The 26338-nt window shown below is 50.3% G+C and overlaps 1 protein-coding gene across 4 annotated transcripts in view; it reads left to right on the top strand.

Moving 5' to 3' along the window:
• Positions 1–26338, top strand: part of TSPAN14 (tetraspanin 14) — a 50282-nt gene that overhangs the window by 9273 nt on the left and 14671 nt on the right. The window contains exons 1-2 of one of the 4 annotated variants that reach the window (XM_081824008.1): positions 3168–3874; positions 14095–14192. In XM_081824008.1, the coding sequence (XP_081680134.1) occupies positions 3847–3874; positions 14095–14192 (126 nt within the window). In that variant the 5' untranslated portion in view covers positions 3168–3846. The other 3 variants (XM_081824004.1, XM_081824006.1, XM_081824005.1) reach the window with 3 other exon arrangements.

The raw sequence follows: 26338 nt of genomic DNA, 5'->3' as shown, positions 1-26338 counted from the left end.
CTGGCTCTTTGGGAGAAAGCAGACGGAGGTGGAAGGCTCGGGTTGGGTCCCAGCTCTGCCCCTGGCTCTTTGGGAGAAAGCAGACGGAGGTGGAAGGCTCGGGTTGGGTCCCAGCTCTGCCACTGGCTCTTTCCAGGTGACCGTGCAATTCATTTCCATGGGCGCTGGTCTCTGGAAAATGGCAGCGTTGCAGAGATGAACTTCAGAAACATTTTAGCTGTGACTCTGAGTTCTTTGACTCCAACTCAAAAACGGTTGGTCACTACCTTGAAAGTCCTCTTGCTAACTCAAGGGGGGAAGAAATGTTATCAGATGGGATTAGCAGAAGGTATCTCTTCCTTAGGTTCCTGAGAGGTGGTGGTGAGGGTCACCCCCACAGATGTTTTCACATGGACACTCACCCACCCCCGAGGCCTCACACCTGTACTGTCAGTTTTCGGGGGCTGGGTGTGATGCGAGTGAGTAACTCTTCTTTTCGAAAGGCAGCATTCCCTCTTTGAATCATGGGGTCAGGGGAGGAAAGTAAAGCTCTGCATTTTACCTTCCCTTAAAGTGAGGCCCGGCTGTTAAAAGTAAAGACAAAACATGGACCTCTGTACCTAAATATCCCCTCTCCTGTTCCTGCAGGGGGAGGGGGCTAGGTTTAAATTTTGTCTCCATGTTGGGTTGTAGATTCCAGAAGGCAAAACCATCCTTTTGCTGGTGCCCGTTAGGGTTGGTGTCTGGCCCTTTATCTGCCTTTCCCCACCCAGCCGCCATCCCCTGGGCCTCCTGAGCCTGCTGGCCCAGTGGCTTTCCTCCCATTGTCTGCCTCACGGGGTTGGCCTCTGTGTCACTGCTCTGGGCTGTGTGTTTCTGCCAGACCTCACAGCAGGCCTTCTTGGAAGATGCCCAGGAGGCAGGGAGTCCCACTTCTCCAGTCACTGGGTTAGAGAAGCTTCCACAGCTGTGAAATGGGAATAAAAATAACCTGTAAGAGGGCGCCTGGGTGGCTCAGTTGGTTAAGCGACTGTCCTCGGCTCAGGTCATGATCCTGGAGTCCCGGGATCGAGTGCCGCGTCGGGCTCCCTGCTCGGCGGGGAGTCTGCTTCTCCCTCTGACCCTCCCCCCTCTCATTCTCTCTCTCTCAAATAAATAAATAAAATCTTAAAAAAAAAAAAAAAATAACCTGTAAGGATCCAGTGGGATGCACTGAAATACCGAACGAAGTCCAAAACTACAGCACAGCTCCCGGAAAGCGGATTACATCCTGGGTCAGTCTGGTCACAGTCAAGGTGGGTGGTGGCCTTTCCTCCCAGGACTTGCCCTAATGGTGGTGGCTTTTCTGTTAGGCATCTCAGGTCTGCTCCGCTCTCAGGCCTGTCTCAGGGCAGCATTGGCAACACCGGGCAGAGCTTGTTGAGCTGCAGCGTTGACATTTTCACAAAATTCCCAGGTGATTTGCATACACTTTCAAGTTTGAGAAGCCCTGGCTCCGACACCTTTGTTCCGCCCACCTGTTGCTCTAGCACCTTCCTTAGTCTGTTTTGTGGTTTTGCAGACCTCGCCCTCTTGCCCTCCTGAAAGTTGTCGACTTCCAACAGGTCTGGAGCTCTGGCAGCCCCTGTCCCCTCGGGTGTGCAGTTCCCAACAGCTCTCCCTGGGTGCTGGGGGCGTCTGGGAGGTGGGGCTGGGAACCAGAAAGCCCCCTCGGCCAGCAGCCGCGGGCACCTCCCCCAAGCCTGCTGGCGAGGTTATCTCTGGGGCGCAATGGGAGCCCTCCTTTGTGAAAGGGCGGCAGGCAGCCTCCCTCAGCCATCTGGTACCAGTCACCCCGCCCCATCTGTCCCAGCTGGATGACAGGATCAGAATCAGGTTGTAAATGTTTTCTCGTAGAAACACAAACCATTCTATAGAAAGATGTTATGGTGTATGGTATGTTGAAGTTCAAATAAATCGTTCAGAGAAGGGACTATACATTTATTTTTGGAGCAGAAAAAAGTTTGATACGGCTCCCCTGATATCAGTAGGATCGCCTGCCCACCTCCTGCATTCTGATGGGGGTTCGTGGGCCTGAGTCTGCCAGGCTGGAGGAGACCTGGCTCCCTGTACAGCTGCAGGGAGGGGGTGCTGGCCTGCTGGGATTCTGTTTAGGGGCTGAGCTGCTAATCCCCTGACAGACCCCTCTCAGCCTTTTTTAGCAGTGTCCCACCATTGATTTGCATTTTTTTAAAAAAATCTACTCTCCCCCCATTCCTTTTCTCTTTATGTTTTCAGTGCACAAAGTTCTATTTATTTTTTTCCAGCAGGCTTCCTTTTTCTTAGCTTGTTTAGTAAGTTTGTTTTGTTTTCTTTGCTCTGTGACCTCCCCGCCCCGCCCCGCACCGGGCTGTTTGCATTGCTGGGAAGAGGCCAGAAGCCAGGTTCTGCCCTGGCCTTGGAGAGCTCCCGCCCCGGAGCAGGATTCCGGGGTGCTCCCAGTGCTGTTCTTGGAGTGAAGTGGGTTGGTTGTCTTAAAACACAGGATATTGTAGCAGACCGTGCAGTGTTGGGTACAGGGATTTTTAACATTTTACAACTATAATCTTTATGCATTTCAGGCATGGAAAATTGGAGGACAAGGAGTCAATGTATGTAATTGTCAGTTCTCTTACGTAGTTTGTGTGTGTGTGTGTGTGTTGGGGGCGAGCAGGTGGGGGCGGGGCAAACTACAAAGAGAACATTTCAGGTCTACACGAGACATGCAGGTCAAATCCTTGCACTTACTGGAGCGGCGCCCCCCAACGGCGGCAAAGACTCAGTCATTGGAGCAGAGTTGATACCTCCCCACGAGTGGGCCCACTCATTATCTGGAAAATCCGTGGTGGGTGGGGCCCCAGCTGTGTCAGCTCTGCGGGGCAGCCACGCGGGTGTGTTGTGATACTGTTGGCAGGGCCCGGCCCGGAGCGGGGCACACACCGGGGACTGTGCTGCTAATGGCCTTGGAGAGTCTTGGGGGTGAGATGGTTGGTCTGTGTTGCGCTGCAGTGTGGTGTCCCCATCTCAGGGCAAGTTGGTGACTGTCTTCGATGTGGAGCACTTACCTCGTTCACATTTAAAGCATCATCTCTGTAGAGCCATTTCCTGACCGGCTTCCCGCCTCCTCCTTCCTTCCTGTGCAGGATCCTGCCCTTTAGCACCTTCCTGACGCCGGATTTCGTAGAAGGAAGTGTGTCCCCAGCCCCCTGAGTCAGGCACCGGTCTCGCTCTGAGTGCTTGGCCTCCACAGCCTCTTTCTGGGCGCCTTGCATGCAGCAGGGGTCCGGACATGCAGAAGCAAGTTGGAGGTGTTTGTCTTCCACAACAAAAGCCTTTGCACGGGGAGGGACTGGCCTAGCGAGTTTGCGCACTGATGGATTGCTCCGCACATCATCTTCGCTCCAGGGAGCCCGGGCCCCAGGCCCTTAGTTGAGAATTTCAGAGTGAACAGAGGGCCCAGTTAGATCCTCCTGAGGTCTAGACTCGGCAGCGTGTTGGCCTCCTGGGGTCTTGTCCCCATTGAAGATGTCACTGTGAACTGGGCCCAGATTCTCTACATCTTGTGTACAACCGGCTTCGGAGTGTAGACATTTCATGTGCACTTAGGGTTTCAGAGACCGGCCTGCGGTGATGATCGGGCACCATGCACCGTGGCAGCAGGGGCTCCCCATCCTGCAAACCGCCGGCTTCACCTTCCACGACGGAGGGGATAGCAGCTGGGAAGACAGGAAGGTGCCAGGCCTCCTTTCACCCAGCTTTCTGAAAAGTTGGGGGGCAGCAGCTGTGGGTGACTAAGCCCTGCCTCACCTGGGTGGGCCTGCACCGTCTCGGTGCTGCTGGTGCCGATGGATGAGCTGCCTGATGAATCATCCTCAAGGTCTCTCTCTGGGCCCCTGGCTTGCTTTTTGTCCTAAGGTTGTATTTCCGTTTGTTGTTGTTGTTGTTTGTTTGTTTGTTTAAGGAAAATGGCCACAAGCTCTACCTTTTGACCTGAGGCCAGTTATTTTGTAGAATCTCCCTTAATTTGAATTTCTTGGATTTTTCCTTACAATTAGATTCATGTTCTGCGTCTTCATCAGGAATACCACAGAAATGAGGTGTCTTCTCAGGAGGGACCCGTGTTAGTTTGACTCATTACCGATGATGGAAACAGCAATGACTTAGTTAATAAGGTGGTATCTGCTGGGTTTCTCCACTGCTGAGTTACTATTATGTTCTCTGTAATTAATAAGTGTCCTACTGGGAGATACTTTGAGACGATGCAAACATGCTGTTTCTCATCAAACTTTCATCAACTAATTTTAGAGCCCGCTACTGTCTGAACGTTTGTGTCCCCCAGATTCACATATTGAAATCAGTGCCCGATTTGACTGGCCTTTGGAAGGTACTTAGGTCTGGAGGGTGGAGCCCTCATGAATAGGATTAGCACCCTTAAAAAAGACACCACAGAGCTCCTTGCTCCTTCCACCACGTGGGGACACAGCAGAAGGTACCAGCTTTGAACCAGGAAGAGGGCCCTGACTCGGCCACGCTGGTGCCTTGATCTTGGACCTCCCGAACTGTGAGAAATAAATTTCCGTTCTTTGTGAGCTACCCGGTCTGTGCTACTTTGTTGTAGCAGTTGTAACGGACCAAAACAGAACCCTCTGATGACTCTTGACAGAAGGTTCTTGACAGGTCTTTCTGTCATGGTTGCTGAACAGTGATATTTTAATTCCATTAATTCCTTCTACATTTATCATCTGGCATTCTGCTGTAAAGAAGAGCTTTCTCTTCTCCATTTATTTATTTATCCATTTATTTGTGTGTATCTGAGTGGACTCGCGGATTCTTATTTTATTCAGTGAGTTAAAATCCATTACTATAATTGTTTAGTCTGATGCTCAGATTTCTTCCAGATTTGGCCAGCAAGGGTCCCTTCAAATTGCTGTGAAGGACAGCTTTTAAAAATGTGAATTTCCAGGTCTGTCACAGTCCTATTGAACTAGTCTCCATGTGCAGTTTGGAAAAAGCTCCTTGAGTGATTCTCATGTTCTTTGGAATTTGGGATCCTCTGGACCAGGCCCATTATTTTCAGGTGTGCACCTCACGGAGCCTCCCCTTTCCTCCCAGACACCTGAGATGAGTGACCTGCTCTGCCTGTCTTCATGCTGGGTTTCTGGGTCAGAGTTCCTTTGAACAAAACCTCCTGTAGCTTACAAAGTAATAAAAATAGTAAGTTTGAAAATCACTGGATTAGGTGACCTCTATTCCAGGCCCAGCATTGCTCCCGCTGAGCCCTTGCCTCTCCGCTTCCCTCCTCTGACCCACTTCTGTCCCTCCCTCTGCTTCTTTCCCGGTGACTGCACTGAGGTAGACAAAGGTCTCTCTCACCAGATCAACAAGGAGGCCTCCCGGTGCGCCTTAGACTCAGCAGGTTTTGGGTTGTGGGTTTTGGTGGTGGAAACTCCTAATGCTGTGTTTGCTAAGTTCAGGGTTTCATACAGGAAACCAAGCACTTCGAACCCCAGGCCCATTGGGGTTGGGGCTGGGGCTCAGAGCTGGTAGCCTAGGCTTTCCTGGACCTCCACATGGGCCTCCAGTCTCTGAACACTGGGAACCTCCCTTTCCCCACACCTGTGTGCCAGGGGCACGGTGACCCCATGATAAGGGAGGGTGGCCCAGCCTCACCCCTGTGTGGCTTTATAGTGTCTTCCCCTGAGGAAGAGTCAAACTTCTGGATACCTCTGAGTGGCTACTACCACCATGTCCAGTTCACACTGTTTCTGGCAGACCCTGGCTGTGAGGGGAATGGGCTAGAGTGGGACATAGAGACTTCTGACTCTGAGTGTGACTCAGAGAGCAGTTGAGAGCCTGTGGATCTGAGCCCTTCCCCTCTCAGTGGGTGACTGTGCCTTGGGGCTGAGGCCACATCATTCCTGTGGGCAGTGAGGCAGCCTACTCTGGCCTGCCTTTGTGAACACCCCCCCGCCCTGAAACCTCTTCCCCTTCGTATTCACCTATGTCTTCCTAAACCCGTCACCTTAGGCCTGCCTGTTTCTTTGGCCTGAGAATGTTCCCCAGCCCCCAGTGGGCTCTGAGGACTCCCTTCTTGGGTGGTAGGGATGTCCAGGGCTAAAGGTATGCTACCTGGAGGTGCAACAGGGCCCCCAGCTCCCTGGGGAGTATGGCTGCCCTTCCCTGGGATGGGCCTGTGACTGGGCCAGGTCCAGTGCTGGGAGCCTTGAAGGCCACGTGGAAAGGTTGAATCTTGGTGAATGGTCGACTGGAGAGTGAGTGGGAGAGGAGACCGCAAGGGTAACTTGGGGGGTGGGGGTTCTAGGTTATGAGTGGGTGGTGCTGTCCAGGTACAGCATAGTTCAGCTGGGATCTCTGCCTAGGGTTTCACGTGGTCCACATCTAGGTGTTGGCAGGGTTGCATTCCTTTCTGGATGCTCTGGGGAATAATCTACTTTCAAGCTCATGCCGGTTGTTGGCAGAATTCAGTTCCTGACTGTTGTAGGACTGAGGCCCTGCTTCCTTGCTGACTGTCGGCCAGGGCCACCCTTAACTCCTGCTCCGTGCACGTGGCTCCCGTACCTCAGATCCAGCAGTAATGCACTGCGTCCTTCTCAGGCGTGGAACCTGACTACCTCTGCCCTCAGCTGGTAGAAAGCTCTGCTTTTCGGGGCTCACATAATTCCCTTGGACCCACTCTGGTAATTTCACTATTTTGAGGTCAATTGATCAGTCATTTTAATTACATCTGCAAGGTTTCTTTTACCCTTTCTTTTAAATGGTGATAAATTACACTTTCTGGTTTTTCACTTTGTTCTGTAAAAAGATGGCAACTAAAAATATTTTGAAGTCTTCCTAGAGATCTGGGTAAGTTGGTGGATTGAGTGGACACACCTAATTTTACTTTATTATGGAACCCCACAGAAGTTAAGATAGAAGGAATTTGTATTTTTATTTGTTTTTTTTAAGATTTATTTACTTGAGAGAGGGAGAGAGCGAGTGCAAGTGCGTGGGGTCAGGAGCAGAGGGAGAGAGAGAATCCTCCAGCAAACTCCCCGCTGAGTGCAGAGCCCGACACGGGGCCCAGTCCCAGGACCCTGAGATCATGACCTGAGCCGAAACCAAGAGTCGGCCGCTTAACCAACTGAGCCACCTGGGTGCCCCAAGATAAAGGGAATTTTTAAAAAGGAATCAGTCTCTGAGGACAGGGAGAATGGGAGAAGAAACAACAAGAAAAAATTTGCCAGCCGGGAAGAGATACACGAGTGACCCGGTTTAAAATAGAGAACTTGGTGTCACTACATTGTTATTTTGGGGTTGGGGGGGCAGAGGGGCATACAAGGTGGCTAAATGTAAGGATTATTGGAGAGTAGCTGATGTGGTTAGATACATAGATTCCTTTCTCCATGATGCTGGTGACACCCTCTCCCCTTTAGCTGGACGTTGGAGATTTATTCTGCTCAAGGAAAAACCTTCTCCAGAAGGTGAGATTCCAGGTATTCCTGGAGGTAAAAGCGGAGAGCACATTCACTTCCCAGCCTTCTACTTCCATTTGGCTTCTACAGTACTAACAGCCAGCCCCGTCCCTTCCGGGGAGGAGATTAAAAGAGACCTCACTGGGAAAACCTGACTGGCCTAAGAGGAAAGAGTTAATGATGCCAACAACTAGGATTTCCCAGCAAATGGCAGCCGGATCAGCCTACATAGAAATACATCAAACACACAGATCAGGAATCTGAGTGGTTTCACGGCTTCTCAGTATGCTGGAAAATAGAAGATGGTAGAGTGGCACCTTTGTCATTCTTTTGTGACGTTGATTCCAATTGTATACACAAACTTTTGTTCAAGAATGAGGGTAGTATAAAGGTGTTTTCAGGCATACAGTGTCCAAAAACCTTGCCTTTTGCACAGAAGGGTTTCTCCATCAGGGAGAGCAAAGACTGGATCTCTCATGGGCTGTGTCCCAAAGTGAGGTAAAGGGAATTCTGCACACCAGTCCAGATCGAACTCAGTAAGCTCCAGGAGAGTTTTCTTCTGAAGAAGAAATGGAAATAGAACATCTGGTGTGAATGAACGTACTGAGAGGAGACTTGGACAACTGGCATTGAATTTGGGGTTGAATGTTGATAAATTTGCAGGAAATTAAATAGGAAAATAAGGGAATTATTAATTCCAGAGGACAAAAAGTAAGAACAGTAATGATGGTTTATATGGCTCACTCTGGTGGCTGAAGTGGCCATAATAATGTAAACTCTGAAAATCACTCCAGCCTTTGCTGGAGTTTGACTACAGTTGGGGTGGAGATACAGGAAAGGAGAAGAGTAAGGGATTTCAGGGGACAAGTGGTTTCTATGGGAGTAAAGAGAGGTACATCCTTGCCTTCCAGGGTAGGAAGTGGGTAGGTAATACCTAGAACTGAAAAGCCAGGGAATAGTAACACAAGCATATTATATACAGAAATTTCTAAGAGCTATTGTATGGGGTATAAATATCAAGATCAGCCAGAAGTTGAAAGGGTCCCTTGGAGAGGGGGAGCCCTGGCCCAGGATCTGCTCTTTTTCTCAACACAACTTTTACAGCAGTTGCTTCTTAGATAATGTGTAGGCGTGATCTTGGAAAAAAAAAAAAAAAGACGGAAACAGCAAATCTAGAATGCACAGCATGCAATGAGGGGAGGGATTGTTTCATGAGCTCAGCTGCGCATGCGAGTATGTGGGCGCTGGCTTGATTTTGTTAGTGTGTTTCTTACTGTGGGTCATGGTGAAAATGTGAAAACCAGTGTTTAGTGGTTTCTCATTGCCAGTTCACTTCTCATACTTCTGAATTGTTCAAATATTTTACAGCGGAGCATGAGCTTTTTTTTTTTTTAAATTAAAAATAAATGGGGAGCTGGGGTGTCTGGGTGGCTCAGTTGGTTAAGTGTCCAACTCCTGGTTTCGGCTCAGGTCATGATCTCAGGGTTGTGGGATCGAGCCCCATGTCACGCTCCGTGCTCAGTGGGGAGTCTGCTTGAGGATTCTCTCCCTCTGCCCCCACCCCCATGCACTCTTTCTCTCTCTCTCTCTCAAATAAATAAAATCTTAAAAAAATAATAAACAGGGAGAGGGAGAAGGAAGGACTCTTACAGGTTGAAATAATCCCAAAGTAGACAAGTCCTGTCTACAGTGCTGGTAGAGGTCATCACGTTGAGGGGGCAATAACCTCTGAGGTGGGCACACCCTTCTCCCCAGCAATGGCCAGTTTGCATTTATAATGCAGCGGGGGTAATGGTGAGCACAGCAGTGGAAATGTTTTTACAGAATCACTTAGAAGTCCACCGCCCCATGCAACCATTTCCATACTTTTATATTCCGTTTTGGCCTTCAACCACATGCTTACAAATTGTTCCGTAATTGCAAACCATGATATTCAGATTTCATACTTAATGCATATTCCTTTTCCTCTGTTGATTTATTTTCTGGAGGCAAGTTCTTAGTCATGACTTTATTGGATTAAAGGTAGGACATTTTTGTTTTTGTTTGTTTTGAATATCTGTAACCATGTTGCTTACCCAAGGGTAGTCACAGTTGACTCTCCTTCCAGCAAGGTATGAACTTGCCACCCTCACCATGGGCTTGCGGGCAGTAGTGCGGGTGATTTCGTTAAACAGTGTAACATGAGGGGCGCCTGGGTGGCTCAGATGGTTAAGTGTCTGCCTTTGGCTCAGGTCATGATCCCAGGGTCCTGGGATCGAGCCCCACATCGGGCTCCTGGCTCAGCAGGGAGTCTGCTTCTCCCTCTCCCTCTGCTTCTCCCACTGCTCATGCTCTCTCTCTCTCTAGATCTGTGTGTCTCAAATGAATAAATAAAATTTAAAAACAAAACAAAACAAAAAAACAGTGTAACATGAAATAGTATCTCTGGATTGTCTTTAGATTTCCCGTCCAGTGATGTTGGACGTTTTGTCATCTGTTAGTTATATTGGCCTTCCATTTCATGTAGTATCCATATCCTTTGTCCTTGCAACACTGGAGTCTTTTAAGCATGGATTTTTATGTATTGTAGATTTTTGCCTTTTGTCATAACTGCTGCAGCTGCTGAAAACATCATTTGTATTTCTTTTTATGTTAATGTTACTTTTAATTATATGGGAATTTGAAAACTATTTATCTGTTTCACATTGATATTTTTATACTTTGTATTTTTTCCTGTTGGGTCAAAGAAAGGGACGTCCTGAAATGCTCTGTTGTGTTGTGTGTGTGTGCTTGCAACCTTAAATATTTAGATTTATTTTGGCTTATTAGTTAGCTCTCAGACTGCTAGCTAGCTCTCTCAACACTATGACATGATTCTAACCTTCCCCCTTGTTTTGAGAAGTTGATGTTTTGACAAACAACATGTCTATTTGCCCTGTAAATGCTTTCTTCTGTTTTAATAAGTTCTGGAACTGAGACAGTTTCAGGACTTAGAATTAAATTTTTCTGATGATTGTTTTCTATGTATTTCCAGAGAATACGAAAGCTACAGAACAGCTTTTGGAGATCCTTCTCTGTTGCAATGTTAATTAGTACTTGTGAAAAGTTTAGCCATCTTTTAGGATATTTTGTTATTTTTTTAAAATAAGATTCTTTGTGTGTATTTTAAGGTAGATGGTCTTGATGGGGGTTTTTTGTTTGCTTTTTTAAAGATTTTATTTTTAAGTAATTTCTACACCCAACATGGGGCTCAAAGCTACAGCCCTGAGACCAGAAGTTGCCTGCTCTACCTACTGAGCCAGCAGGTGCCCCTAAATGGCCTTGGTTTTCGTTGAATTCCTTAGTTGGTGGAGAGCTAAGTTCTGCCTTCCTCTGATGTGACTGGGTTGAGCAAGTAAGGTGAGCTCTCAGGGAGCACAGTCACTTTGGAGTTGTTTCGGCTGAATGTTGAGTCAGATCTGGGTTCTAGTGAGCACGGTGCGTTTGTCCACTTCTTGGGGTTCTTTGTTGGTGTGGGTGACCCTCAGGTTGGAGGCTCAGGTGTACCCATCAGTCCTTTTTCCTTCACTGAGTCAGTGAGGCCACTGAGCCAGACCTTGGGAGCTCAGCGCTGGCTTTGTTCTCCTCCAAATGGGGTCCCGAGGACCTTGTGTTAGAGGGTGTGGCTTAGGCTGGGGTCAAACAAACCTTCCCATTACCTCATTACCTGCTCTAGATTATACCCTGGGATGCGCCCCTGTGGAGACAGGCTCTTTCGGTGACATTGAAGTTCAGGATCTGCTTCTCCACCCTCTGGCCAGCAGGATAGAGACCTGTGCGAGGGTGAGAGGCAGCTTTTCCTCCCTGCTCCTCAGGTCCACGGGAAGGGGCGGGCGGGGAAGGGGGCTAGCTCTCCCCACGCCATGGTTAGTTGAGTGCCTTATCATCCCATGGGGAGGAATAAACAAGTGGGTGAAGAAAGACTGAACTGTTTCCCCTCAACAGTTTCCTCATGTGGGATGGGGAAATGGTGTCATTGGGACATTGCCACCCCTAGGCCGCAGAGGGTTATCTTGGTTCAACAGAAATGGTGTGATGCCCCGTGTGAATGCTCTGGGCTGTGCATGGCAGGTGTACCGGGGACACGTCTGAGTGTGGTACACTGTGTTGTGGATGCTTAGGGTGTTTCTGGTCCTTCCCCGGTGTGGACCTGGCTAGTGTAGTTCCAAATGTCTGAGTTACCAGGAAGTAAGGGCTGGGAGTGTATGTCTTGGTTGTTGAGATTCTCTGGGTCTGGGTTTGGACCCTGACGTCTGTGAAAGCAGTTTTACCTGGGTGGTTGTGTGTCTTTGTGGGGCGAGGTCTTCGGGGCCATGTGAAAGAGGGTGAAACCTAAGGTGAGGGAGGCCAGGTGCCCTGTGGAGAATTCCCCCCTCCAGAGCCTGCGTGCCCATGGAGTTCCTGTGGCCTTTCTGTGTTCTCCACGGTTTACCAGTCAGAACTGAAGAACAGGGATCTCCAGGTCCAGAGTCTCCACATCACCTCAGGGTAATCATTTCCCAAAGGCCCCAAGCAGGGGGCAGGGATGAGGTTGCCAGTACTCTGGAAAACAGACAGACGTGCTAATTAGCTGGTTTCTCTGTGGAGGAAGAAGGGAGTCTGGCTTTGTTTACTGCTTCAAAGCTTTTGAGAGAGAGCTTTACCATGGTTAGGTTAAGTGATGCCCAAGGAGTACTCTCTAGGACTCCTAAACTTTGGGGTACTGTGCCTGAGCAGCCTTCCCCAGTCTCTGGGGTCCAGTTCCACGGAGGGTACAGCCATCCACCTGCCAGGCTTCTCTAGGAACCATGAAGAAGAGGAGGCTGTGTTTGACAATTCTAAGAAGCAGGATTGTCTCGTCCATAAAAAGGAACAGGGTTTCTACCATTTAGAACATTTTTCCGCCTTCTAGGGCATTTCTGGCCAAGTTGACTGTTTTCTGTGATAAACTTGCCTGAGCTTTAGGTTAAAGAAAGTTTATTTTTCTATATGCATGAAGCTAGTCATCTGTAGTTGGAGAAAACCCCAGAGCTTTGGGGTTTTTGTCATGTGTGCAACACGAATGGGTGAATGTTGGTTCCCTTTAGTTAGTTGCCTGCCACGAGCCATCCCAACCCTAGCCCTGGTCTGCGTGCTGGGCTGCAGCTAGCAGGGTCCTTCTGCCTTTGCAGGAACCCTAGAGGGACCGCAGCCCTTGGTGCCCAGGCTGATACCGGGTACGTTGGGCATGTCAGAATCACCGGGGAGTTTGTCAAAAATGCAGATTCTGGGCCCCGCCCCACACCTACTTCTCAGAACCTGCAGAGGGGAGAGGCCCGAGATCTGTATTTGGAATGAGTCGTTCGATGCTGCCAGCTGGGTCCCTCAGCTCCAGGGACGCTAAGGATCAGTTTTAGTTGAGGATGCGGAGGCCTGAAGGAAGGAGCTCGGCTCCCTGCAGCCAGCGGCGTGGCCCAGGCTGTGTTCAGGCCTCCTGTGTGCCCTGTGCCCAGGGGTGTCCCTGGTACCCGGGATTGCATTCATACTCCCTCCTTGGAGGGGACTTCTGTGGAAGTGCTGTGCTGAGGGTGGGGCCGGGAGCTGCTGGGTCGCGGTCCCCTACCTGGCTGGTTTCTGAGGCCAGACGGGCCCGGGCCAGACTCTCGCATCCCTGTCGGAGGGAAGAGGTGAGCAAATGGAGGCGTCCAGACTACTGTGCTGGTTGGTGCTGCCCCGTGACCAGGAGGTCGAGTGGGCACGGCACCCATTTCCAGAGGGGTGTGGTTTGCATGTCCCTGCTTGGCGTCCCTTTCTCAGAACGTCATGAGCCCGTGGCCAGGCCCCTGAGGCGGCTCCCAGGAAGGGATTTTGCAGTAGCCACTCCTTGCGGCAGCAGCTGGTTTCTTCCTGGCAGGTGTGGGCCAGTTGTCTCCTCACTGCCCGAGTGGCCTTGTCTGTTTTGCCTCGGGCCCTGTTACGATTTGCCCTTCTCCTCGGCCCCAGGAGGTGGGAGGGGAGCAGGGGGCTGAGGGCGAGCATTCCCCTGTGAGCCCTAGGTCCTGCCGCCCCCCCAGGGGTCAGCTTAAGGCCCCCACCTCCTTCCCCACCACTGAGCCACGGCTTTGGCAGCAAGGGGTGGTGGAGGAGTTAAGGACCCACCTGGATTGCTGTCGGGTTCCAAAAGGAAAGTAATGGGAGCACCTGGTGGCTTGGTCGGTTAAGGGTCTGCCTTCGGCTCAGGTCATGATCTCAGGGTCCTGGGATCGAGCCCCACGTCGGGGTCTCTGCTCCGCGAGGAGTCTGCTTCTCCCTCTCCCTCTGCCCCTCCCCCTGCTCATTCTCTCTCTCTCACAAGTAAATAAATAAAATGTTTAAAAAAATAAATAAAAATTGGCATCCTCCATTCTTTCAGAAATTCTCTTCTTTTTTTGGCTCTTTTTGAAGAGTTGACTTAACATGATTTTTGCCCAGTCTGTAGCTGGCACTGATGGTAAAGCAGTATCTGGACTCGTGCAGGAACATGGAAACGATTTGGAGCCTCCTCGAGTCTGTGTGTGAACCTCGCCTTTGCTCTTTCTGGGGGAGCAGGTTTGGGGGCGCTGTTCTGCAGCTGAACCTGTCATCTCATCACTCCCATGTCTGTCCACAGATCCCGCTTCTCAGAAGATGCACTATTATAGATACTCTAACGCCGAGGTCAGCTGCTGGTACAAGTACCTCCTTTTCAGCTACAACATTGTCTTCTGGGTGAGTCACCGAGAGCGGCCTTGGGTCCCTCGCATCGTCCTTTATTCAGTAGATATGATTGTTCACGTACTGCTGATTGGCCAGGGCCCCTGTGAGGCTTGGAGGAGAAGGTGGGTGGGGCTGAGAGCCCAGCTCAGGCAGAACCAGCGACAAGTTAATTATAAAACTGGCTGTGAACAGTACTGTGACAGGGATGGCCAGGGTGATGGAAAACCAGGTTAATGGGCCCCTAGCCCAGCCTTGGAGGTTCAGGAACACTCGGAGCTCTGGCCCACACGCAGGTCTGTTTTCCCTTCCCTGCCCTGGGGATGCTCCCAACGACACATGGGCAGCGGGGTGCTTCGTGCCCTCCTGACTGTGGGCCGGGCCCTGTTCTGCGCTCTGGGAGCGAGGAGTGGACCTATTCCGTATGGTGCTTGTGTTTAACCAGTAATGGTATTAGCCTCCTGAGCAGCGGAGCAGGGAGGGGAAGCTCCTTGGCTAGGGAGGTGGGGGAAAGGCATTCCAAGGAGGCGACTTAAGGGCTGAGACCAGAGTACCCGTGAAGAAGCAGCCAGTGGGGGTCTGGGAAGAAAGCTGCAGGCTGGAAGAGCAGCATTTGCAAAGGCCCTGAGGCAAGAATGCGCTCGGCATGTGCGAGGGACAATGAGAAGGCCCTGTGGCTGGAGCTCAGTGAGTACAGGGGGAGGGTACACAAGTGAGGACAGAGAAATGAAGGAGCCAGGTCATGTAGGACCTTACAGTGCTCAGTAAGTAGGTGGAATTATTCTCTGCCTCTTTTAGTAACTGTTGGTAGGTTACAAGTTGGATCTGATTTTGGAATGATTCTGCCGAGTGAAGGGATGGGTGGTGGTACCATGTTCTGAGAGAGAATTTTGGGACAGACGTGTTCAGATGGTCTCTTGGCCGCGTGGAGGTGTCCGTTTCCTATGTCTGTGACCATCTTGGAGATGAAAGTCTGAGTCGCATCAGGGGAAGGGGGGGAGGCTCGATGAGATCATGGAGGGAGAGTGTGTTGACTGAGAAGAGGAGAGGTGTGACCATGGAGTCTTGGGATGCTAGAGGTGACCTTGCAGAGGAAAGTCCATTCCAGAGTTGGCTGTGAGTGGGTGGGCTGAGGGGAGGCTAGGAGACTCTGAGGCCTTCCGTGTAGAGAGGACAGTCAGCTGTGCCACAGGGGGGTGACGTAGGATGAGGACAGAAAATTGGCATTGGCTTTGATGAGGTGGAGGTTGTTGGTGACCCTGACCAGAGCTGCTGCGTGCTCTGGGGGTGGATGGAAACCCACCTGGGGCTGGCTGAGGAGCCAATGGGATGTGAGACAGTGGAGACCGTGACTCAGCGCGGTTCTTTCAAGGACTCTCGCCTTGAAGAAGACCAGGAAACTCAGGCACTGGCTGGAGACGGTCAGGGCGTCAGGGGAGGTAACATAGCATGTGTGTGAAACCAGTGGGCTGGTTCCGGGGAGAAGCAGGCACGGTGTCTGTGCAGGTGGCTGAGGGGACGTGGTCGTGCACCTTCAGCAAGTGTTGCTTGTCAGCTTCTGTGTGGGGGACACTTGGAGAAGAAGGGACGGAATGATCGGCCGTCATGCCACATTTCGCTTCAACTGTGGGTGTCGGCATGCCCTGTTTGGGCCTTGTTTGCCTTGCAAACAAGGCAGATTTACTAAGACTTCTCAGCTTTTTACCCTTGATTTTATAGCATCATCTCGCAATGATGTATCTCAAAGTTTTGGGGGGGTTTCTGTCCTGGAGAAACAGGGTGGGATTCAGTGGGTTGGTCATTCACCCCACGTCTTTTTTCTGTGCCCGGACAACCTGTCCCCAGCAACTTCATCATTTCCCTTGAAATAAGGCAACGCAGGACATCGTTCCTGTGGGCTTCTCCTAACGGGAGGTGTGTGTGGCTGCCTCATCCCCGCAGCGGATGGCTTCCCAGACCGGCCCTGCCCTCTCCCTGGCCCCACCAGGAGGCCCTGCCCACCGGCCAGATGTCTGGTGGAGGGCCCCTTGGCCTAGGCAGGCAGTCTGACACTTGGGACACTCGGACACCTAGCTGACGTGTTGTTCTCTCCCACCCCCGGGCTGTGCTTGCTTGGTCTTGTGCCCTGCCCTCTGAAGGTCATCCTGAATTTTGCAGCAAGAGCAAAACTTCCCGCTGCTGTGGCTGAGGGCCCGCTAATCTCCATTTCTTCACATTCTCTTCAGAACAGATTCTTTGCTCTTGGGAAGCTTTTTCCCAACTTTCCCAGTAATATAACAGCTCGGCCGCCCCAGATTCGAATAGCGGAGCTCCTGATTCCAGAATTGTAGCAAGTCTGCTTGATTGAAGGGTGCTGCTGTGTCATCGGCCTTCTGCAGGATTGACAAGTCTGTGTGGTCGAGAATCTGTTTCTCAGTTGGTGTGCGCTGGGGCCCAACAGGAAGGGACAAAAGCAGTCAGGAAACCGAGGCACAAGAGAGCTTGGTTGGGGAAATGACCCAGGCGCCTCCCTGCCGGGTCTCTAGCAGTGATTGCTCTCTTCATCTGCCCAGGAGCTCAGGGGTGGGGTGAGGCCTGAGAAGCGGGGGGTAACCACCCGGGTGCCAGGCTGGACTCGTACCCACACTGAGTGATCCCGAGGAGTCTTCGTGTTTTCATTGTGAAATGTTGATGTCACAGGCCTGCCGCCTGCCTCCCAGGGTCGCTGGAAACAGATACAGTCGTATGCCAAGCCTTACCTCGTCAGAGAAGTTTTCTCTTTGAAATGGAAGAAATAACCAAAATCAGACGATCTAACAACCCCCCCATGTTCCCATCACCTCTCTTCAACATTTATCAACTCATAGCCGATTCTAATTTATATCCCCCCCACACCCCCCCTCCGCCCGTTGTTTTGAAGCAAAGCATAGATAATTGTTTTGCACAGAAGAGTTTTTGTATTTGTTTTGTTTTGGCGAATGAACAGAGGGACAGGATTGCAGCTTTGCTGGAAGACCTGGGCTTAGCAAGCAGGTTCAGATACACAGAAGGCAAGCTGTGGTTGCTTTGACCAGTACTAAGAGCTAGAACAAACAAGGTTTTATTGAGCGCTTTGCCCCATTCAGAATCATTTGCACACTGACATACTTCACAGCCAACACCTGTACACTCTTAACAGGGATTTTAAAGCTCTCTCCCTCCAGTTTGGGGCTCAGATTTTCCCAAGGGACTGTTAGTACTCGCTTGGGGTGACAAACGGGGATGCAGTTGATGTCTGTATACGGAGTGAGCGGGGAGCAGGGCTTCATGCAGTTCTCATGGGGTTGTCAGGTAAACATGCTTCTAGACGACAGCATTGTGAGGGCACTAGCACTTTCTACCTTTTTTAGAAAGATTTATTTATTTATTTGACAGCGAGAGAGGGAACACAAGCAGGGGGAGTGGGAGAGGGAGAAGCAGGCTTCCCACAGAGGGGAGCCTGATGCGGGGCTCAATCCCAGGACCCTGGGACCATGACCTGAGCCGAAGGCAGACACTTAATGACTGAGCCACCCAGGTGCCCCACTTTCTACTTTTAAAAAAAAATGTATTTTATCTATGTATGTATGGAGGCTCTATGCCCAATGTGGGGCTCGAACTCACAACCCCCAAATCAGGAGTTGTATGCTCCACCAACTGAGCCAGCCAGGTGCCCCTCTACCTTTTTTTTTTTTTTTTTTTAATCATAGCCATTCTTTGGTTGTATTAATGAGACCTGTTTCAAGTGCAGAATGTCACTTTGACTTAAGAAAATGCAAATCAAGGAGTGCCTGGGTGGCTCAGTCTGTTAAGCGTCTGCCTTTGGCTCAGGTCATGATCCCGGGGTCCTGAGATCGAGCCCCGCATCGGGCTCCCTGTTCAGCGCGGGCGGCGGGGGAGGGGGGTCTGCTTCTCCTTCTCCCACTCCCTCTGCCCCTCCTCCCTGCTTGTGCTCTCTTTCTTTCTCCCTCTGTCTCTCAAATAAATAAATAAATAAATCTTTAAAAAAAGAAAATGCAAATCAAACGGCAAGAAGATACCATTTTGCACCCATTAGGATGGCTATTATTAAAACATACAAGCACACACATCCCCCCACCAAAATAACAGATGTTGACGAGGATGTGGAGAAATCGGAACCCCTGTGCACTGTTGGTGAGAATGTAAAATGGGGCAGCCACTCTGGAAAGCAGTATGGAGGTTCCTCAAAATGTCAAAAAATAGAATTACCATATGATCCAGCAATTCCAGTCTGGGCATAGACCCAAAATAATGAAAGAGCAAGATGTCTGCACACCTATGTTCACAGCAGCTCTATTCACAGAGGCCCAAAGATAGAAGCGGCCCAAGTGTCTACCGACAGATGAATAGATAAGCAAAGTGTGCTCTGTACATGCAGTGGGACCTTTTTCAGCCTTAAAAAAGGAAGGAAACTGTGACACATGTGCTACAACATGGGTAAGCTTTGAGGCCATCATACCAGTGGAAGAAGCCCGTCACAGAAGGACAAATCCTGTATGGTCCCACTTTGGGGCAGTACCCAGAGTAGTTGGATTCACAGAGACAGACAGGACAAGGGGGGTTGCCCAGGGGTGGGGGGAGGGACAAGGGGAAGTCAGTGTTGAGTGGGGACAGAGTGCCCGTTTTGGTGGCGGTGTTGCTCAACAGTGGCCGCCCTGAGTACCACTCAGCTGGCCTCGCACACATGGTTCAGCTGGCTAAATTCTGTATTGTGGCTACTTTCCCACAGTTCCAATTACAAAGCAATCTCTCTGACTTGCGGAGGAGGGGCAGCTGGGAGAGGTAAACCCTGGAGGAAGGGCTGTGGAGGGCCCTGTTCTTTGTTCTCACCCCACCTGGTTCCACAAAGAATTTGAGCCCTCGGGGTCTGGCCGAGTGACTCCTCTGGAGGGGATGATTCAGATGATGTCTGCAACTGCAGGATCGCTTCCCACCGGCATTGAGTTTAATCGGCGAAGATTCAGATAAAGCCCTTGCCTGGATCTGTTTCACAGTTGGATTGAAAGTGAAGAACTGAGGCCCCTTGTGGCACAGACAATGAGCCCATGTTCCGAGGCTAGGAGAGCCCCCTGCCACTGGCCTTCTCGGAGACACGGGCAGCTTCCCTGTGCAGGGAGTGCGGGCATTAGCTTCGGAGCCCAATGGGCAGCCTGTTTGTAGGTGAGCAGAGAGCCACAGGCCTCTGGACTCTTGACCAGAGTCGCTTCAGGTCCCTTCCTTCAAAGCCACAAAGGCCTCCCATGAGTAGGGTGACAAGTCGGGAAACTTTTAAGAGTGAAAGAGAGGTTATTAAGAATTCGGCCAGAACAACAGGTGTATCCCAGGGCTGTTCCAGGCACACCAGGACATGTGGTCACCCTACCTAGGAGAGGCAGAGCAAGTCTGACATGGAAGGAGTGAAAGGTCAGTCCCCTCCCCCTGCCCCCAGCACCTTTGTGGGTAGAGGGTCTAATTCTCTTTGACCTTATGGTGTGCCTCCTTTGATAGGGGACTCCCCACATCCTGTGGTGAGCTCGTGTCTCTGGATCACCCTGACTGATCTAGAAATGCCCTTATTTGAGCTGAACTCTGTTCATGTAACACCACATCCCAAGGCCTGACACCCCCCCGACCCCCGCCTCAGATCTCAAATGCAATTTCTCTGCTTCTGTCTCTGCGTAATTAGTGTAATCAAAAAGGAAAGTCTAGGGCTTTAATAATGAATGCAGAGTATTTTCACTTTCATTGCTGAGAAATGGTACCTTTTTCTCTTCAAGTTTTATTTAACATACTTTTGTAATTGCATGGAAATTCTAGAAGACTACACAAGGCACCCCAGCTTTGCCCCGTTCCCTCCCCATGCTCCATCCTGTCTTCAGTCGCACACGCTTTCCCATCTCTGTGAGAGCATCCTTGCAGTCATGAGGTCTGCGTTCTCATGTCAGCATCCCCTAGCATAGAACATTCTAGGTTGCCACATAGTTTTCCTGATTGTATTTTTGGAAATTCCCGTATTGGAGATTTCGGTTGTTTCCAATTTTTTTACTATCCTAGATAAGGATGCAGTGATTAGTTTGGTGTAGTACAGATTTCTCCCTTTGGTCAAGGGAGGGAAATTATTTGCTGGGATAGAGTCCCAGGAGTGAGACTAAATGGGTCAGAGAGTGTGTATGTTGTTTTGACCTGGCTGACATATTTATACAGTCAAAATTACTTCTCTAGAAGGGCTGCCCCAATTCATAGGAAATAGACCGCCTTATCTCCTAGGGGTGTGTGTGTATTTTTCCACATTTGCACTTGCCAAGGCCGAGGGCAAGGATTGCTTAATCAGGGATTCCACTAGAGCGCCCTGATGCTACTCCCTGTAGGCTTCAGCTCCTGATCTCACTTGGGCACGTGGGAGGCCGGGATCATCAGCAGGGATTTCTGACGAAGGGCTGTTCACAGCGCACTGTGATCATTGCCTGGTGCATGTGACTATTATATGCTCCCGGGGTGGTGTCAAGTCTGGGTACCTGGTGATGTGTATAACTCTGCATCCTTCCCTAGTAGATAGCTGGCAAGGCCCAGTCTACTGATTGGTCTCGTGTGCACGAGTGCCCTGTTCCCATCTTGGTTCCCATCTTCCCACCTTCTTCTCCTCTCTCTCGCTCTCTCTCTTTTTTTTTTTTTGCTCTAGGGGGGTGTAAATTTGATAGAATAATACTTACCCACTTCCAGTGTATAGTTCGATGAGCTGACAGCTGTATGCTCCCATGTAATCCCTGTCACCCCGGTGAAGACGTAAAACCTGTCTGTCCCTCCAGAACCTGTCCTGGACCCCTCTGCAGTACTTCCCTCCCACCCCGTCCTCAGGCAAACTGTCCATCTGCCTCCTGTCACTCTGGTTAGGATAGACTCTCGGATCTGACTTCGTTTAGTGTGGGTGGTGTTTCCTCTGTTGTTCTGTTCTGAATTTCACTGATATCTTTAAAGACTTTAAAAAGTATTTTTAAATTTTATTTTTGAAAATTGTAGTAAAGCATACAGAATGATTTAGAATTGTCGTCATTTTTCGATGCACAGTTCAGGGGTATTAGGTCCGTTCACATTGCTCTGCGGCTGTCACCACCATCCATCTTCAGTCTGTTTCATTGATTCCTGCTCCTATTTTTTAATTACCATTTTTAATTTTTTTTTTTTAGCGAGTGAGAGAGAGCATGTGTGAGCATGTGGGAGGGGCAGAGGGAGAGAGAATCTCAAGCAGATTCCCCGCTGAGTGTGGAGCCTGACACGGGGCTCGATCTCACGACCCTGAGATCATGACCCGAGCCGCAATCAAGAGTCGGAGGGTTAACCGACTGAGCCACCCAGGCGCCCCTACGCCTATTTTTATTTCCTTGATTCTACTTTGGGATTACTTTGCTTTTTTTCTAGCTGGGTAAAATAGATTAGATCATTGATTTTAGATCTTCTTTCCTAGTATAGGTATTTGATACTCTGTGTTTTTTGCATCCCACACATTTGATACATTTTCATTTCATTTGGTGAAAATACCTTGTGTATGTGTACTCTGTATGTAATGTGTCCTTTCTTCTCCCTTCTGGCTCACTTCAACAGTTTCTCTTTATGACTGGATTTCAGCAGTTTTATTGTAATATGGGCTGGTGTGGTTTTCTTTATTCTGTTTGGGGTTCATTGGGCTTTTGGGATATGGGGGTTTATAGTTTTCATCAGATTTAGGACCACTTTGACCATTATTTCTTCAAATACACACCTCCCCTTCCTTTTTCTTCTCTGACTCCTTGTTGTCTCGTGGGTCACTGAGGCTCTGTTCAATCCCCCACCCCTACCCTTTAGTTCAAATAGTTTCTATTGCTTTGTCTTCAAGTTGACTCATCTTTTCTTCTATAGTTAGTGTCTAATTGCTGTTAAACCCATCTAGTGAATTCTTCATTTCCAGTGTTGTATTTTCTATTTCTAATAGTTCCATTTGGACCTTCTGTTTTCTGTTTCTTTCCTCATTATGTTTATATTTCCTTTTAAATCCCCAAGGCTGTGTACAATATCTGTTTTCATGTCTTAGCTAATTCTACCTTCTTTGTCATGTTTGTGTCTTTTTCTAGTTACTGAATATTTTTCCTTGTTATAGATCACAAGGAAAAGTAGATTTATTTCCCTTCTTGCCTATCTAGTAAATTTTTGTATTTTTTTGTAATTTTTTTATTTTAAGTAGGCTCCATGCCCAACTGGGGCTTGAACTCACAGCCCTGAGATCAAGAGTCCCACACTCTACCTACCGAGCCAGCCAGGCGCCCCTGTCTAGTAACTTTTGGTTAGATGCTAGATATAGTTTTCCCACTTAAGCATTCCTCCTGTTTTGGTCAGCTCAGGCTGCCATAACAAAATACCACTGACTTGTTGACTTCAATGACAGAAATTTAATGTCTCACATTCTGGAGGCTGAAAGTCAGGGATTGGGGTGCCGGCACGGTTGGGTTCCGCTGAGGCTCTCTCCTTGGCTTGCAGATGGCTGCCTTCTTGCCGTGTCCTACATGGCAGAGAGAGCTCTGGTCTCTCTTTCTCTTAATAAGGCTACTAATCATGGAGGCCTCACTCATGACCTCATCTAACCCTATTTACCTCCCAAAGGCCCATCTCCAAACACCATCACATTGAAAGTTAGGACATCAACATACAGATTTTGGGGGACCCAACATCCAGTCCATAACACCTCCTTAACAGTATGATGTCTTCTGAATCTGGCATTTTTTGCTAACTATTGTGTGTGAGATTCATTCATGCTGTCGTATGTAGTTGTGGATCATTGGTTCTCACTGTTGTATAATAGTCCATTGTGGGGATGGATCATTTGAGATTTTTTACAGTTTTAGGCTATTTTTTATGGCCTGTTCAGGTACTTTAAAGACAAGACCAGGTTGGAGACCTGAATTATAGGGATGCCCGGGGGTTCGTGTGGCCAAGCTGAAGGAAATCCTGTCTTTGGTCTCTAGGTCCACATGGTTTCAGTGTGAAAGTTCAGCGCAGGACTAGGCCGACTGCGGCTCACAGGCCTGGCTCTCGGCCGGGTTTTGCACATACAAGTTTATTGGAACACAGCCCTGCCCATTCGTTTACGTATTATCTCTGGTTGCTTTCCTGCTATAAAAGCAGAGTTGAGTGCTTGGAGCAGAGATCATCAAGCACAAAGCTGAAAATGTTTACTATATGGCCCTCTACAGAAATGTCAACTGCTGGCTTAGTATTTTGGTTTTCTCCCCACTGTTCCTCACTGAACTGTGCTGGCAATGGTAGAGGCTGGGGTGAAGGTGGGGCTGAGGCTGGGTTGGGGTTCCTTCTCTCTGTGCCTGGGGAGCTGCCTCTAACCTCCCTTGGATGACTCTGCCCTTCCTCCTTCCTGTCAAAGGCCTTGACACAGTAATTCCTGGGCGGGGCTTGGTGGGGGTGGGCTCTCTGTTATCTGGAAACTCAGAGACATCTGTGGAAACTGCCCCGAGTCCTCTGGGTAGTCCTTCCCCCTCCTCACTGGGGCCCCTAGCACGTGTTTGCTGGCTGTGCTGGAAAGGGCACACATGCTTCTTATTTTCAGAACCGCCCTTCCGGCAGGAAGAAAAGCTGGTGTGTGATAGCTCTGTGACCCCGCGCAAGGCACCATCCTGCCCTGCGCTTCGCTTCCCTCTGTAATGAGGAAGCCGGGCTCCAGTGTCCCTTCCGTCTCCCAGACCTTGCAAACTCCCACTGAGAAGTGGCTTAGTTTGGACTCTTTGAATGTGGGACTATTTGAAAGTGGCATTCCCTGTACTCTGTAGGGTTCAGAGTGGCTACAGTCTTGAAGGGCGAGGCTTCCTAACCCCGACAGATATCTTGAGACTCACTCTCAGCCCCCCGGGCTCTCAGGGTCAGGTTGGGTCTAGAGTCTCTGCCCTCTGGAGTCCTTTCTGGCCAGTAGTTTGAGTTGTTGGCATTTCAAGTGGCCACAAGCTCTCTGGTGTTTTCTGAACTCATCAGGTCTAGAGTCAGGGTTTCCTATCCTGGAAAGTGCCTGGACCATGGGGTTGCCACCCTGGCATGATTTATGAAGGCAGAGCTTAGGCCGTGGGAGGTGTATAGGCCTTTGCAGATTACCGGCCTCCAGCTGCTCAGTTTTGCAGATTGGCAGACTGAGGTCCAAGAGAGGGATGGTTTGCTCAAAGCCACAGGGTGAATTAGAAACAGAGCTGAGGTTCTGTTCTAGCTTCTTCCACTCTGTCCTGTTTTCTTTCCATCATTCTTTCTTACCTTACTTAAAAAGCCTTCAGAGGCCCTGTTTCCCTAAACTCTACTTCACTGTTGTCTCTGAGACCCAATGAAACAGATGCCTCTGGGAAAGAAGGACTTTCTCTTAGGACAAAGGCTGGAGCTGGAAGTTATTGCGGGGGTGGGGCACAGAGAGTCTAAAGGCCAGCAGATGCTGGTGGCATCTGGACGGCCCCTCAATGCCTCTGCTCCCCTCCCTTGCAGGAGGGCAGGGCTCCCTTGGGCCGGCTCCATGCCCTGGGGTAAGCATGTCACTTGTGATATACTTCCTTCAATCCCTGCAACCCTCCTATGACCCAGGAAAGGTCATTCCCATTGTGCAGAGGAAATCATAGGCACAGAGGAGTTCCTGGACTTGGCACGAAGTCCTGTCACTAGACAGTTGCAGGGTGGAGACTGGAGCCAGGACCAGCTGACTTGTGCTGTGTGTTCAGCACTACTCAGGCCTTGAGTTTGGCTTACTCTTGGGTTTCCTTCTGGTTTTCATTCTGAGACTCCCATAGGCAGCCCTGTGAACGTCAACCTCTGACAACCAGGGGATTTGCAAGAACCAGAGGCCAGTGGGCACAGAGCCTGAGAGTGTTGCATTGCTGCTGCTGGTTTGCCTTGAGCTCCCTGCAGGAAGGCCTCTGAGGCCTGTAAGAATTGCCCAAGTCCTTTTTTACACACCCCGAAACGAAATCTTGCAAGGGGCCAAGGCCACTGAAGTATGGGTGATGATGGGCTGCTTCTGAGCTGCTTGGTTTTGGAACCCTGCTCCTGTCCAGCCTGGCCGGTATCCTGGCCAGGTGTCTACACTTCCGTTGTCACTTGAACCTGCTTGGCTGAAGTGCCCCAGGCTTGCTCTCGTGGGGAGTGGATTCTGTGTAGCTTCCAGCCCAGAGTGTCCAGAGAGGACCCCTCACCTTCCACAGGGGGCCTTTGCCTCGGGGGGAGGGGTCAGTAATCTTTACAGTGACACCCTGCTTCCTGGCCACAGAGTGGGCCACAGAGTGACGCTCGCCACCTGAGGATATGGGTCGTGGGCTTCAGAGTTGCACAGCCCGAAAGCCCCTTCTGCGAACTCCCGTGCCGTGGGGCCCCGTGCCTGCCCCTTGCGGTGGGGGGCTCAGGCAGCCGCTCGTCTTCCTGGCCCGGGTGGCTGCCCTGTGGGGGGTGGGATAATGTGCTGTCAGGAGGGTCAGAGACACCCGGTTTGGTTTGAACTCTGCCACTGGCTAGTTGTGTGCCTTTGGGCAAATAACCAAGTCATTCTACATCCGAGCTTTCCTGTTAGAAAAAGGGGGTAATAGTACCACACACCCGTGATGGGGTGTGAAGGGGCCCTTTAAGCGTAGGAGGTGTTGAATGCCGGCCTTGGCACCCAGGAAAGAGCGGTACCACTTGCCATGGTGACCATAGTGGTGTACGTACCTGATGGTCCAAGGCTGGCCTCCCTTTGGGCTTAGTGGGAGTCTGGCCCCATCCTTTGGGGAGGGGATTTAATCAGGTCATAAAAGACAGACAAAGGAGGTTACTCTGAGGCTGGAAGGCACCCAGCTGAACTGTCGCTCCCAGATGGTTGGCCGCCAGGGACAACAGCCCAGCCCCACGGACCATCTGCCCCAGAGAGATCCAGGGGAGGGGGCCCCACTGGAAGCTGGGTGAAGCTGGCGAGTGTCCCGGCCTGGCTCATTCACGTGGCTGTTGGGGGAGCTCCCAGACAGCCCACTTCCCCTGTCTGGTCCTCCCTCAGTCTTCTGTTCTCTAGAATTGGTCCCCAAAGTTCCTGCCTTCGGCCAGTGTTCACTGAACCCATGATCGGACATGTAATCCCCCCCACCCTGCCGGTTCCTGTCTTTCTGGTGCAAGTTCACGTTAGTTCTTTC

Source organism: Leptonychotes weddellii, chromosome 6, assembly GCF_054177405.1.
Source record: "Leptonychotes weddellii isolate Sample4059 chromosome 6, ASM5417740v2, whole genome shotgun sequence".
Lineage (NCBI taxonomy): Eukaryota > Metazoa > Chordata > Mammalia > Carnivora > Phocidae > Leptonychotes > Leptonychotes weddellii.
Note: the sequence above shows the minus strand (reverse complement) of the source record. Positions and strands in the feature narration are given on the sequence as shown.